This window comes from Rhyacophila brunnea, unplaced genomic scaffold (genome assembly GCF_057557595.1).
Source record: "Rhyacophila brunnea isolate RB1 unplaced genomic scaffold, BYU_Rbru_1.0 scaffold_13, whole genome shotgun sequence".
Lineage (NCBI taxonomy): Eukaryota > Metazoa > Arthropoda > Insecta > Trichoptera > Rhyacophilidae > Rhyacophila > Rhyacophila brunnea.
The window spans coordinates 12,545,453-12,560,820 of NW_028232785.1; the positions used below are offsets into that span (position 1 = coordinate 12,545,453).

General features: G+C 35.7%; 1 protein-coding gene and 1 long non-coding RNA gene across 2 annotated transcripts; one reads left to right on the forward strand and one right to left on the reverse strand.

Moving 5' to 3' along the window:
* Positions 1–1,092: 1,092 nt before the first annotated feature.
* On the reverse strand, positions 1,093–4,132 carry LOC147076517 (uncharacterized). The gene is made up of 2 exons (XM_085941175.1): positions 4,035–4,132; positions 1,093–2,130 (listed from the first exon to the last, which is right to left on the reverse strand). Exons 1-2 carry the CDS (start codon positions 4,077–4,079, stop codon positions 1,867–1,869), a joined length of 309 nt encoding a protein of 102 aa, XP_085797301.1. The 5' UTR covers positions 4,080–4,132; the 3' UTR covers positions 1,093–1,866.
* A 5,337-nt stretch (positions 4,133–9,469) lies between these two features.
* Positions 9,470–11,067, forward strand: LOC147076518 (uncharacterized). The gene is made up of 2 exons (XR_015069524.1): positions 9,470–9,586; positions 10,400–11,067. It is a non-coding gene; the product is annotated as an uncharacterized LOC147076518 (long non-coding RNA).
* Positions 11,068–15,368: the final 4,301 nt, after the last annotated feature.

Sequence of the window (15,368 nt, forward strand, 5' to 3'; positions counted from 1 at the left end):
TTACCTATATTTACATGGTCTGTGACCGACTTAACCATCCACAGTTCACTCTGAGAAGTCGTGGGACCTGTCAGAGCAAACCGCGGGACTTATACATATGAAATATTTTGTGCGGCCTTGCCAAGGGTCGTCATCATTCCATCGGTGGCACATTGACTACCAGGGTCAGACCGAGCGGCTGGGGAGCACTACTCTTTATGGGAGCGCCCCCCACAGGGGCGAAAAATCAGTTTGTGACATGGGCTTAGGTACTCGCCCTTTTTGCCGCTGTTGAAATGTGCCGTGATGATGTTATTTCGTAAATCAGGGGTGGTGAACCCTAATTCGAAGGCGTTTGATTAGGTTGTGGATTTGTGAGTTGAAACTGCGGACCAGGGGTTTTTTCGTCTGGTGACAATACCTACTTGTACAGTTGATCAAAATGATTTAATCCATTTATGTATTTGCAATCAATTCGTATTCACTCAGTTGATCAAAATAACCGATAATTGGTCAAATAATTATTGATCATGATTGAAATTGATTAAGTCGTATAAGGTTAGGTTAGGTTACCACATTACTTTGAGAAGCTACTTATATATATAGGTACTAATTGAATGTAGTGAAATGTCGAAATGTTTTACAGAATATGTTCCTATATGCGATCATTTATTATAGTGTCTAAGATAATAAGTTAGGTAATGCGATAAGTCACTCTCTATTACATAATGTGTAGTCGCTCCAAAGCGTTCTAGTCCATTTGTGTCGGTGGTCGAAATTCATGGATATCTAATGTCTTAGTGCACCGCCATCTTTAGATTTAAAGCCTGAGCATAACTTCTTGCACAAGCAACGAGTGGTCCACTTTTCAGCTGTCAAAATCAAATCCCAGGTTGCTTGACATATTGATTCGCCCTTTCTCGTTTCAAATTGAATTATAAAAAAATCTCAAATCAAATATATTATTAACTATCAGTGTTATTAATATAATAAATATTATAATATATTATAATACAGTATAACCCCTATTTTACGTTTTTTAAGGGACTGGCAAAAAAAAACCAAATTGGAGGGAAAATGTAAAAGGGGGGTATTGAAAAAAAATTTAATTTAAAAAAAAACATTTCAAATTTATGTTTCTAAAAAAATAACGTTTTATTAAAAAACAACATTCAATTTAAATTTGTATTGAAAAAATCATGTATATTAGTTTGTTGCACTTTTGTTTTTTTGTTATGTAATTCTTTTTCAAGACTATATAAACATTTAAAAGTGTCATCTTGAATATCAGCAAAGCTTGTAAAGTAGGTTTTAAAACCCTCGGTGAAACTCATTGCTTCTTCTTTTGTTGGAATATCAACCTCTTCTTCATCAGACAGTTCTTCAGAAGCGCGCGTAACTCGCATATTATTCCGACGTAAATCGCGAGAAAGAAAAACGTAAATGCGGGTATTAAATGTACTGAAATACATCGGGACTGAAAAAATTACACGCAATTGCCGGGGAAACGTGAATTCCGGGCACGTAAAAACGAGGTTTATATTAAAATTAATATAATATACATTTCTGTTATTCATTAGCTTTCAAAGTCAGACTACTCCCTTACACAAAAACCGGTGGTAATATCGATTTCCAAAAAATATGTAGCGTTGATTTATGCATTACATTTTGTAGAAGGTGTGTTAATGCTAGTGTATTTTTTTATCATGTAACTTATCTATTCAAATCAAACTATTCCCTTTGTAAACACGACATGCGCGTCAGTATGAGCACTCTATAGAACAATGGCAGGTAATGACAGTTCACACATAGACAACAACGGGAGGGGCGGAAAAAGTAGGACCAGTCGTTGTGATTGTATCGGATTTCCACTTGAGTCGGCAATGCTTAGTGCCATCTGCACCACTTGCAGCATTGGCAAAGGGGATGTTTGTGATATGGAGTGCAGTACTTGATCCACGCCTTGTAGCAAACGCACTTGGGATGGTAAGGGTGAAGGTAGCAGTACTTCTTCATCTGTTTAATGTTGGGATGGCAGCCGGGTTGTCCAATTCCAATGGATTGTGCTTCGCCGGAAGAAACTTCTTCGCTGGAAGAAACTTCTCCGGGGTCATATTCTGGTGCTGCATTGGGACATGCGGAGCACTGTACCTGAATAAAAAAAACAAACATTTCACTTAGCTACTTACATAAAACATGATTCATCCATTTTTGTTGTAGGTACGAGTATGTAATTCATCTAAAAGTATGTAGTCAAAATCCAGCGAAATTCGATACACTGAGATTGATACCAGGGCTGCTAGAACCAAATTTTACGTACTTAGAAAGGTACCTAAATTCTAAATTCGGCGCTAGTCTGTCTGGAGTAACATGAGTACAGACAAAGTAGAAAATATGGTCTCATCAGTGACGTCTCGTGAGGGTAAGCAGATTGAGCGGGGTCTAGGACGATTTGGCACCGGACAACTGAACACCACGGAATTCGAAAATAAATAGACGTTAGGTATTTAAAGGTACTTTAAAAAAATATATGCAAAATTATTATTTATATTTGAATGATTATATTATGATTTAATACTCGTAGTTAGTGAGAATGTAAATATATGCTGACGTAAAAAATGATTTAATCGTGCATATGTTTAAGTTCCAACGAAAAAAGAGTTTTTATTTTATATAAAGCCTTAGCCATAGTAATTCTCAATTCGCGATAAAGAATACATTATGATAAGAGTAAAATGAATTCAAACTACAAGTAGTAGATAGAAACTGATTAAAATACCTCGTCTACATTCTGTATACGTGTCTACGACAGTGCGGTGTCCAATTGTCCGGAGGCCAGTCGTCCCATTTCCGATTGAGCATCGCTTGGGGGCGGCAACTACTCGAAAAGCGGCAAATCGAAGAGAATCATTAAGTATATATATAAATAGCTAAGTACCTAAACTTAGTAAACCTGGACAGTAACTCTGCAAAATAAACGAGCTCTGAACATCTTTGAAAGAAAGAAAAATTCTCCGCCGTATATATGGACCGATCAAGGACGGTACCAATTGGAGGAGAAGATATAATGCTGAGCTCTACGGGCTGTACGAAGATTGCAGCGCAGTTCAATCAAAAAAGATTGGGAGACTGCGATAGCTAGGTCATGTGCACCGTATGAATGACAATGAACTGGCAAAGAGAGTTTGTCCAGCAATCCAATAGGGCGTAGAAGAAGAGGCAGGCCAAAGATTCGCTGGTTGGATGAAGCTGCCAGTGACTGCCGTATTCTGGGGGTACAGAATTGGAAAGTAGCCAAACTGGATAGGGACAGGTGGAGAGAGCTGTTGGAGGAGGCCAGGACCCACACTAGGTTGCCACGCCCCTGATGATGATGATGTTAGAGGCCATTAGATTAATGAAATTATTTGGTTCTGCAAAAATACAATATGTTAAAATAATGCACTAGATCGAGCTTTAAGAGGCCTTCATCCAGCAGTGAACTGATTCAGGTTTATGTTGATGTATATTTAAGAAATTAATACTTATTATGTAAGGCCATTATTTAAAAAAATATCATTTACCAAGTGACGTAGGTAAGTATTAGTATAGTTAAATTTCATCAATATGGAGGGTCCTAACAAAATTGGAGCTGTGAATATGGTCGCTAATTGATTAAATACCCCTATGGAATTCGAAAATAAATAGACGTCTGTGAATAATTATAAGTAATTTTAAAATACCTATATATTTTAATACTTGGTGAGAATTTAAAAATGCTCACGTAAATAATGATTAAGTGTATATGTTCACGTTACAACGAGAAGAGAGTTCTTTTATTATCATATAAAGCCTCAGGCATGATAATTCTCAATTCGAAATAAAAAAACATTATTTTTCAGCAAAATGAATTAAAACTACTAAGTAGTAGATACAAACTGATTAACATTCCCCGTTGACTTTTTGTATAAAATTGTAACGAGCGTCTATTTATTTCATTCAACAGTGCGGCGTCCAATAATTGTCCTGGCGTCCAGTTGTCCCATTTGGCCATGGGTAGCAGACAATGTACTCACCAACATCATGCAACCAACAATCAGAAATGCAAATCTGAACCACATTTTGATGAGTAAAGTGGTCAAAGAATTTTATTACAACTAATTTACGCAAAATGATTTATTAAATATAGAAAACTCTTTTTATACCTAAATGAATCTGATTCAAATATTTACCTACAATAACATTTACGACTATCAATTAATAATAAATGTTTATTCAAGCAACCATGTCTGCTCATCTAATACAATTGTTGAAGTGCAATTCAGGATACTCGCTGTGGACATTGAAGTTAATGGCCCCACAAAACCACATCCGCCCCCTACCACACCTTGTCTTAATCGGGCGTATCACGGAACCCAAATTTCGTATGTAAAGTATATCACTGATGTCATTTTATTTATTTTCGATATAATTAGCCAACTAAATGATGTTGATAGTCGTCTACAAGGAAAAGAACAATTCATTATTAGCGTGTATAATATTATTTCCGCATTCCAGACAAAACTTGGGCTTTGGGAACAACAGTTAAGGACAAAAATCTTCACTCACTTTCTAAAATCTATAATATTTTGTTTATTTTTTAATGGTCGCGGAACACCTATTCAGGTTCAGCGGAACATAGTTTGGGAAACCCTGGTCTAGTTATACGTCTGTAGGATAGGCAATAATGTTCCGTGGGGGTGGACAGGTCATGCGTTGCTTAGGAGCGGCACATTTTAAAGTGAGGCAAATGAAGTGACGGACATGTATCTATAGTCTATGTCAGGGGTCGGCAAACTCTTGGACCAAAAGAGCCAAATATGAGTATCATAACGGTAAAATTTTTTTTCGAGAGCCATACATATCTTTTTATAAATATGATTTATTTCAGTGAATGTTATTGTCTATTTATCAAGTGATGAAGATTTTGCGAATAAAACTAACGCAAATACAAGTTTTTTTATTGTTGACATTATAAATATAATTTTTACAGAAAATGAGTTACATACAATTTTCACGCATTCCTTAAAACTAATATGAACAATTACCTTCCTTGCATTTCTTTGGAGAGTGTGTGTATGTTTGGTATGTAACTTGTAGTTTTCAATTTTAGGCGTGACTCTCATCACCAATCTCATCGGTTATTTGGCTTCTCTAAATGCTATTTATATTGTTCATCGTAGTATCTACCTTATTATGTAGATCTTTTAGAGCGCTTCGCTGTGTTGTGAAATTAAATTGCATTTTTCTGTCTCCAAATCCTCAATTTTGATGGCAAGACCTACAAATTTGGAGCTGAATAACTCTTCGCTTGTTAAATCCAGCAAAAAAAAATCTATTTCAAAAGTACTCGTGTCATTATGAAATGGAGAAAAATTTAATTTGTCGACTATTGCAATGGGCGGATTTAAAACGACACCAATCATACCTTTTTTGTAAAAAAATCTGAAATGGGAATTAGGCAATGAGCCGCACACCAATACCCAAAGAGCCGCATGTGGCTCGCGAGCCGCGGTTTGCCGACCCCTGGTCTAAGTGACGGACACAAATATTACCTACATATTTTTCTACACCCACGGTGGCCGCGCAGCTTAAGCGTTGGACTATAAAGCCGTGGGTTCCAGGTTCGAATCCTGGGTCTGGCAAGCAGTGGCGACCGGTGAGTTATTTTACTGGGAGTTCACTTTTTTCACCTTTTGACTGCCGTAAAAAGGCATTTGCCTTCATCAAAACTTCACCAAAAAATCAAAAAAAAAAATTATTGGTTTTTTTAATTTAGTACATTTAAAAGAAATAATAAATAACTCACTATTTATTATTTGTTGTACCTCTAAAAACAGTTTTTCTTGAAAAAAATGGATTTTAAACTTTAACACAAACTATTTTGTTTTGACCGAATTATTAGTAGTACCGAAATATCTCGTATCTGGCAGTGACCGGGATTTATTGTTCATTTGTATGAGAAATCCATTCTTCTGTTTTTCATCGACACAAATTTTTCAATTACGCATTTGTTGAAGTCAGGAATCTCTTGTATCATTCTTTTTTCGATACTGAGCATACATAATGCGTTCAATCTTGATTGCGCGATGGTGTTTCTACTAAAACACTTGATCCGTTTGAGTGTGAAAAAACATCTTTCGCTTTCCACTGATGTCATCGGAATAGTAAAAATTAAATTTAATAGTAAAACCGTTTCCGTAAATGTGTCAATGAGATTTTTTTCGATTAAAATGTTTTATAATGCTGAGGCGCCATCAGCATTATAAAAATTATCCAAGCTGTAAATAACAGACAATTCATTTTTGAGTTTATTTTTATCTCAAAAGTCAGACGTATTACAGAGCTAGTTTGAAGAGATATCATAATTGATAAACATTGTGAATTTAGTTATCAAACTGAAAAAAAACTTGAAGTTTATTTTTAAATTGTACTTCGCCTAAATTTGAGAAATGTTGTCAACATGTGCAGAAATTTAAATGCGTACTGTGAAAAGAATTTATTTTTATAATAATATTGAATAAAAATTGTCATACAACAATTGTACGTGTGATACGGGATGTATTGTTTTAAAACCGATGAATCTGCGTTCGGGCCGAGAGCGACTTGAACTGTCGCTCCCGAGCACGTAGAAAAAATATTTACGTATTGCTGTTCCACGCGCCAGACGACGCTCTTTCTCATTGCAAAGAAATCGAAATTAGATTACTGGGCGCTTTGGTCGAGCGATGGCGAATATCGCTCACATCAACATATAATATTATTATTTAAAATAGCCGGTTAAAAACACATATTAGAATTTGTTTTTGTATATGAATTAATGACTACGGTAATAGATCAGAACACTTTTAATTAATCAAATATAAATTAAATACTCATTTAAAAAAAGTCTTTTCGCATAAATTGAGTGGGTGGGTGTGCACCGCTCCAACGCTCTCAAGGGAGAATCGCCACTGCTGGCAAGTACACATATTGTTTTTCAAATTTGTGAGTGTCAGGGTATGGACCTAATAGATTGAGCAAGTGGCTGACATCCATTTCTCGTAAAAAAAAATCTGTCAATACAAACCTTCACTCTGTGGAGGCCCATATTATGATCCTACCAGGATCGGACATGGTCGCTTTTTTTTTATTATTTAAAAAAGTCCAATCTAATAAATATGTTTGATTCTCATTTTTGTTTTATTTTATTAATATATATTTCTTTTTTGTTTTGTATAATAAAAAACAATTTTGCGGCCCGGTAGGAAATCTCATTTTTAGAATCTGGCCCGGCTGCTGAAAAAGTTGGCCACCCATGATTTAGAGTGAATTAATGAATTCAATTATTTTTTTATTTTCTCATCTGAGTGAGAGGTTCATCGTTCTTTATCTACCGGTTCAAGCGAGCCCCTATGACGACATCACTATGATTGTCATTTTTTGTTGTTTTCGTTTTTACTTGCAAATGATATACCGAGTGTATTGCTAGAATTTCAGAAGTTTCGGATATTTATTTTATTTTTTCGTAATATTTGAAAATAGGCCAAAGTTTATATAAATATACGATATTTTTTATGACTGGGAATGTTTAAGGAGCAGTTACTCAAGACTTGACATGCACTCCAGTGTACTTTGGCTGAATATACATGGTTTTAACTTAAGAGTGTCAATTGGAAAAAGAAGCACGCAGAGGTAAAACATTAACACAAGTATCAAAAGCTAATACAAAACTGCCGAACATTCTAAGTGAAGAGAACCTCACGTTGGCAGTATGACCCTGCAAATTTTCTGAATACAACAAAATAATTGGCCTTTGTGAAGGGGTCTAACAGCTGCTTGAACTGACTTGAGCAGCTCTTTCCTTTTTGTACCTACACATTTTAAGACATTCCGAGAGGATTTGGTTTTCATCCTGTATTTCTCCGCCATTAGAACATGTTGAACGGGTAATAAGACCGAGCCTGCCAGCAAAGCCACCATGTCCAGTCAAGAATTGACTGGTGTAAGACCTGGAGTCAAAGCGGTTATCTCCATTCGCCATTTAATATTACCTATAGTCATGTACTATCTTCTTTTTTTTCGACCATGTCCGATTCTAATAAGATCATAATATGGACCTCAACTGCAGTGGCGCACCCAGAGGGGGGGGGAGGGCAGGGGGCCCTGGCACCTCCCAAAATATGAAAATCATCAGAACGATTTTACCCATTGAAATTTAAAGCCAATAAACTATACCTTGGGCTTAGAGAAATAACACGGCAAAAAAATGATTTGTAATTCTCCAGCATCCTTTTTAGAAAAATGTCGGGTTTTTTTAGAAACCCGTTCCCTAATGAACTGTCAAGAAATTCTCGGTGTCCACCCGAATTCCAGAGTGGTGTAGGTCATGGCTGGGGAGGGCTGACAGGGCTCTAGCCTGGGGGCCCGGGCAGTGGGGGGCCCAACGTGTCGCGTTGACTAGATAAGTGAGATAAACACATCATAAATTAGCTTTAATAGTAAAAAAAGTCGCCTGTGGTGCTATTATACTTCATGACCATGAACAATTTAAATCATATAATTGTCCAATATATTTTCTGATTATTATGTGTCGATACTCGACAGCTCCATTATTAACGTAGATGTATTGAAAATCGCCAATAATTCACTGTATAAGTACCCTCAATTTGAACTAAAACACAATTTGAAAAACGTTAATGTAGTGTTTCACACTGCCTTTAATCTAAGCGGTGGATAGGGGGCCCGTCAAATACCCTAGTCTGAGGGCCCGTTTCAGGATGTGGGGGCCATGGTGTAGGTACACCGAGTGCAATAGACAAAAGACCGATAAACGAGATATTAGGCTGTGTTGTGTTAAGTAGATATTATTAGGTATATTGAGAGTTCACGGATTCATATACATTTAAAAATACTACACCTGACAACATGCATGGGTCATTGCTGCTCACCAAGGACGTGTCGTCCAACGACAATGGAAGTAAACTAGACATTACGAGCCTGACAAAAAAAAAATACCATCCTGTTAAAACTATTATGTTAATTAACACATTTTGTTTCCAACCAATGATCTGAATTTAAGCTAAGCTTAGGTGCCTACCTATTTCTATATATACCCAATTTTCCGCCTTTAGAGTAACTGCCGCCCCCAAGCGACGCTCATTCTGCCTACCCCCACGGGACGTCACTGGTTGACAAAATGGATTACCAAATACGATAGGTATGCATTGTCTGAAAAACAAAATCATTAGATTTATTTACATAATATAAACATCTACGCACACAATGTTGTTTAATGATTTAATACGGCACATATGTACTTATATGTAAACTCTTTGTATGATTGAAAATAGATGATTGCAAACATCAATAAATAACACATGATGTATGTCTGAAAGGTTAAGTCAATTACAGATAAAGTTATGCGATTTACAGACTATACTTGATCAAATAAATTAAAATCTATAAAAAGGATTACACTGGATTAGTAGATGATAATTTAGTTATACAGTACTTGTATATTTAGTTATCAACTCGAGAATAAGAAAACCATATTACAAACACCATGATTGCAAAATTCATATTTTTGGCTTTTGCCTGCTTCTTAATGGTAACAATATTTTAATTAAATTGGTCTTATATGCGGTGACTTCCCGTGACTGTAATCCAGGGATTCCTAAACCTGTGCTCAAAGACTCATTTGGAGTGACGTGCTTAGGCAAAGAAATATAAAAGTTTATGAACCGGAGCGCTCCAGTGACGTCCCGTGGGGGTAGGCAGATTGAGCGTCGCTTGGGGGCGGCAGTTACCCTAAGGGCGGCAAATCGATGAGAATCGTTTGGTATATAAAACAGAAATAGCTACCTAAGCTTAGGAATAACGAAAATATCTTTCCATTTAAAAAAAAAATCAGCTTAAACAACATGTATTAATTGACATTAAAGGTTAAACAGGAGTGTATTTTTTTGTCGAGTTGGCGATGTCTAGTTTACTTCCGTTGCCCTTCGACGTCCTTGGTGACCAGCAACGACACATGCACGGATGATAAAAAAATACTGTATACAAAAATGAGGCGGCATTTTGGCGCTGTCCAGGGGCGGAATTTTGTCTAGGAACGTCACTTTAGCGCACAGTAATTTTCCGAAAATATTACTGTACGAGTTTTTACAATCCGCTTGTTAGCTTGTTCAATGATGACACTGGGCGACTTTACAGGTAGATTGTAAATTTGCCAACAAGCAGCTCGTAGCTCAATGTAATTGACGCATAACTCTATATTTTGTTAGCAGTAACACATTTCTTAGTTATTAGTGTCATGAAAAGATGTTAAAAAATACTGTATAAAAAATGAGGTGGCATTTTGTCTTGGGACGTCGCTGCTTACAAACAATCTTCAAATTATTTATCGATATTTTTATTACAGATGGAGCAAACGTCGGCGCAATCCAGCAATGAAGGACTCGTCGGCCACAACGTAGGATGGTGGGAGAGATACTGCAGATTTCACCCAAATTACCCCAAATGCAAGTGCATCAGGACCTGGCATAGATACTGCCATCGCCCCAAGCCAGTCCATCCCCTCTGCTACTGCGCCAAATATTGCCAATGGTGGGCATAAGACAACTCCTGGATCGACACGTTAATACAAGACCGAGAAAAAAAGCACGACCGTCAAAATTTCGACAGAAATATCTGCTAATATGTTTTCTTAAATCTTCATTTTTGTGTACATACTAAATTTAAAGTTATCGCTGTTTATTTTTTTTATATATTTTTGGGATGGTAGATACATTATCATTGCCGTCACTTTACGACTTAAAACCCAAAAGTAAATAGTCCCAAAATACTGTAAAAAATATGGATCTATTTATGGATTTAATTAAAAAAAATAATAGTGAAATATTATTACAATAAATAATAATGGTACATACATAAAAATAACAGAGGATGCTCGCTTTTATTTATTCGATATTTCAACGCAAACTATTGATATTTTGTTTGCGATAGGTTATTAAAAATAACATCTGAATATTGAATAAATGAATAAATCTAAAAAAATACTTAATATTCACATAATATCTTCCAAAAGAATCATATTTCGTTTTATTTTAAAAAATCCAATACCACTTAGGATAAATTTCCTTTGTTCGAATTTTAAACTGACTTGATGAGAGAAATAATTATGGGTAAAAGCCATGGGCCCCGCAAGGGGGAGCAGATTTGACTCTAGCCATTGCCATCTTTAGATTAATAAAGCCTGAGCATAGTGACGTCCCTAGATAAAATGATAAAATGCCGACACATTTTTTTTTATACAGTACCGTTTTTATCATTTCGTGACTCAAATAACTAAGAAATGTGTTGTATGGATACTACTAACAAGATATAGGTATACCACTAAATCTAATTTAAATGCCATCTCTGCTTTAATAGACAATATTAGTCTATGATTTCAGATAGGTAGGTAGGTACATTTAAAAATACACCTAACAACATTAATTAATTAGGTTAGACAAATTTTAAATTAGGTATACACGTGTCATTGCTTTTCACCATGAACGTGACGTCCAAGAACAACGGAAGTATAAATACCAGAAGTCCTGTTGAAACTTTTATAGTACCTACCTACCATATATTTTGTTTACAATCCGTGAGCTGAATATTTTAATGGAAAGATATTTCCGTTATTAGTTTAGGTAGTAAGTTTGTATATATATATATAGCTAGGTAATGATTCTCCTCGATTTGCCGCCCTTTGGGTAACTGCCGCCCCCAAGCGACGCTCAATCTGCCTACCCTCACGGGACGTCACTGCCTGAGCATAACTTTTTGCACAAGCAACGAGTGGTCTACTTTTCAGCTGTCAAAATCAGATCCCAGTTTGCTTGACATATTGATTCACCCTTTCTCGTTTCAAATTGAATTACTTATAAAAATTTCACAAATCAAATATATTAACTATCAGTGTTATTAATAAATAGTATACATTCCTGTTACTCATCAGCTGTCAAAGTCAGACTAGTCCTTCACACAAAGACCGGTGGTAATATCGATTTCCAAAAAATATGTAGCATTGATCTATGCATTACATTATTTTGTAGAACGTGTGTTAATGCTAGTGTATTATTTATCATGTAACTTATCTATTCAAATCAAACCATTCCCGGTGTGAACACGACAGACGCGTCAGTATGAGCACTCTATAGAACAATGACAGGCAATGACAGTTCATACATAGACAACAACGGGAGAGGCAGAAAAAGTAGGACCAGTCGTTGTGAATTTATCGGCTTTCTACTTGAGTCCGCAATGCTCTAGCACAGAACAGATAAATAGAATTCTGATAGGCTATATTATTGAATACACTACATTTTGATGCAGGGTTTTGAATGTGTGAGTGTCCTATGAAAATGAAACACGCATTATGCACGTGCAGTAGTGTGTAATACACCAATATTAAATGAGCTTCAATGCATAAACCGAGAGCAGTTGTCAATAGTTGGCGTATGACGTATTCTTGACACGTGTTTAAGTTTATCTCGGATTCTTTCTTATCCGTTAGGTATTTCATTCTCATTATTTCTGAGTTTCCTGGGCTCTTGCCTGGGGGGACAGCGTACGAGTCGTCAGATAAGGGAGATAAACACACATCACAAATTTGCTTTAATAGTAAAAAAGTCGCTATTTTACTTCAATAGTGTTGCTATTTTAAAATATGTGATGATAAAATTGTGTTGAAATTCGACAACTCCATAATTCAAACGGATAGGTATATTAAAAAATATAAAAAGTCACCAAAAATACACCATAGTTTTACCAGGTACACAATTTGGATAACGCTACTGTAGAGCGTCACACCGACTTTACGGTGACTTTACCGATATGGGGGCCCGCTTCAGGATGTGGGTAATCAGCCATGGTAATCGCAATGCCTCTGCGAGTGAATTTAAAAACAATAATTTTATACATTTTATTTATGATTTTCATTTTAAATAATCAAAACGTACTTAAAATTAAAACAATAACAGTTTATTTATAAAGCTATTTTGTGACATTCAAAAAAATCATTTCTATTCTATTGTTTTAGTCTTTTTAACACAATGGGCCATGATACCCAATGACAGTAGTGTAATTAGTAATATAATTGAAACAATTACACACTAAAGCTATGAGAAAATTAAATAAGTATATTGAGACCTCACCGGGTCGAATCCGGATCCCCCGGTTAGAAGCCCATCGCCTTCGTGTCCGAAAACTTGTACGCATGCAGTTCGCCGTATCACACTTCACCGTGAAATGTTGTATCGGAAATATATCGCCGTATATTAAAGACCGTTCAACCTCTTTGGGTCGTATAGTAATGACATAAAATTCATGTCTAAATAAAACACAGTTCCTGTCAGTTTACACTTTACAAGAAGTCGGCAGCAAATAAATTTTGAAAATAGGCGATATACTGGATTATTTGTTAGGTTAGATTTTCATTATTGAATTTTGCCAAAATTAGCTATGAAAATTGAATTAATGTTCATGATATTGAATCTAATAAAATTGGAAACCGTATAGCATACTAAATATGATCATCTCTTTCCGATAAAAAAGCTTACGGCGAACTGTGCCACGGTGGAATGTTTTACGTACAGTTTACATATTGTGACCCATCGCCTTACGCGCTGGACTACAAGGGTAGAGGGAGGGAAAGCACGAAGTACTAATAAAAAGCTGGCTTCCTCTTTGCGACCCGCCATGTTAATACCTCCTTGTATTTGATGGGTTGAAATGAAAGCTATCAGTAAATTGAACGAAATTGTAGGTTTTGCTAAAACTGTTACTGTCCACCATAGTCGATTCATTTTGCTGGTATTCACAAAACACAGTATTATGTGATCCAATGGACCTCAGCAAACTGCTGGAATGCGACATTTTACTTTGAAAAAAAAAACAGTTGGTGTCGTATGCAACAAATTTCGACCGACATTCAGTGAAGGTATAATCCCAAAATATCTCATTCATTTTGCTTGGCTGTGCGACGTTACTGTCCCGGCATGGCCTCGCCCATACGCACGAAAGAAAGTCGCACATAGTTTTGATTTATGACTATATCGCAAATGTATTTCAAAAGTGACACAATTCAAAAATCAGTATTTTTTAGTTATCACTATGCACGAGTTTGCGAAACAATTCTTTATGACTCAACAAAAGCGTAGTAATTTACCTTCAGAAATAACCGGGCAGATGGCGCATGTCTCATTCTTGTTGTTTTAAGCCCGTGGTGAATGTGTAAGCCGATTAAAGTTTAAAACTGTAATTTTTACTGTGCTTTTAGACGCAACCATAATTTAGAGTAAAGACATTTTTGTTGATAGAATAGTATGAAAAAATAATGTTTTATTTCGAATTCTGTCATTTTAGCTGATACAAATAAAAATCAAGGTGTCAACATTCAAAATAATTCGGTCCTTTGTGAGTTAACTGAACATCAAAATCGTCACATCTCAAAAAGAGGGATTTTAAAGGCTCATGAATCGAAATATTCAAAAATGACATTTGATCAATGTTTCTTACCGTCCATTACATGGTCTAGGATGATTTGGCGCCAGGACAACTAGATGCCACGCAATTCAAAATTAAATAGACGTTAGGTAATTAAATTAACTTAAAAAAAAAATATTTACTTAATTATATCATTTATGTTTAAATTATTATATTATGATTTAATAGTTGGTGAGAATTTAAATATGTACACGTAAATAATGATTTAATCGTGCATATTATGTTTAAGTTCCAACGAAAAAAGAGTTTTTTTTTATTTTATATAAAGCTTTAGGCATGGTAATTCTCAATCCGCAATAAAAAAACATTATGTTAAGAGTAATATGAATTAAAACTACTAAATAGTAGATAGAAACTGATTAAAACTCCTCGTCTACGTTCTGTATACGTGTCTACGACAGTGCGGCGTCCAATTGTCCTCGCGTCCAGTTGTCCCATTCTTTCCATTACATTTGTATAATCAAATATTCTTATACATAGCTCGGAAACAGTTTTTGGCCTTTTTCTCAAAATTCCGCTTTTTGAGTTCTGTCACTTTAGAAATACATGTGTGATATAGTTGAGATGTTTAGATTTACGACTATAGACCAGTTAAGGATACGCTTTGGAGAAAGTTGATGTAAATTATAGCCATGGAAACCAACTGAATGGAGTTTCTTGCAGTATTACGTCTTAGTTCCGGATTGGGCGATGATGTAGATTCTAGATGCCATCATGGATTTATAGTGACAACTAAAACTACTTCGGGATGCTGATGGAAATTTATCCACTACAATACAACCTCGATTACCCGTTCTAATTGGCGATGAAGGTAGCCCGGATAGTGAAAAATCCGGAAA

Excerpts from the sequence above, each read along its gene's own strand:
- LOC147076517 (XM_085941175.1), bottom strand. The coding sequence starts at position 4,079 with ATGTGGTTCAGATTTGCATTTCTGATTGTTGGTTGCATGATGTTG. Across the intron at positions 2,131-4,034 it reads TTGTTGGTTGCATGATGTTG|GTACAGTGCTCCGCATGTCC; the intron begins GTGAGTACATTG and ends TTTTTTATTCAG.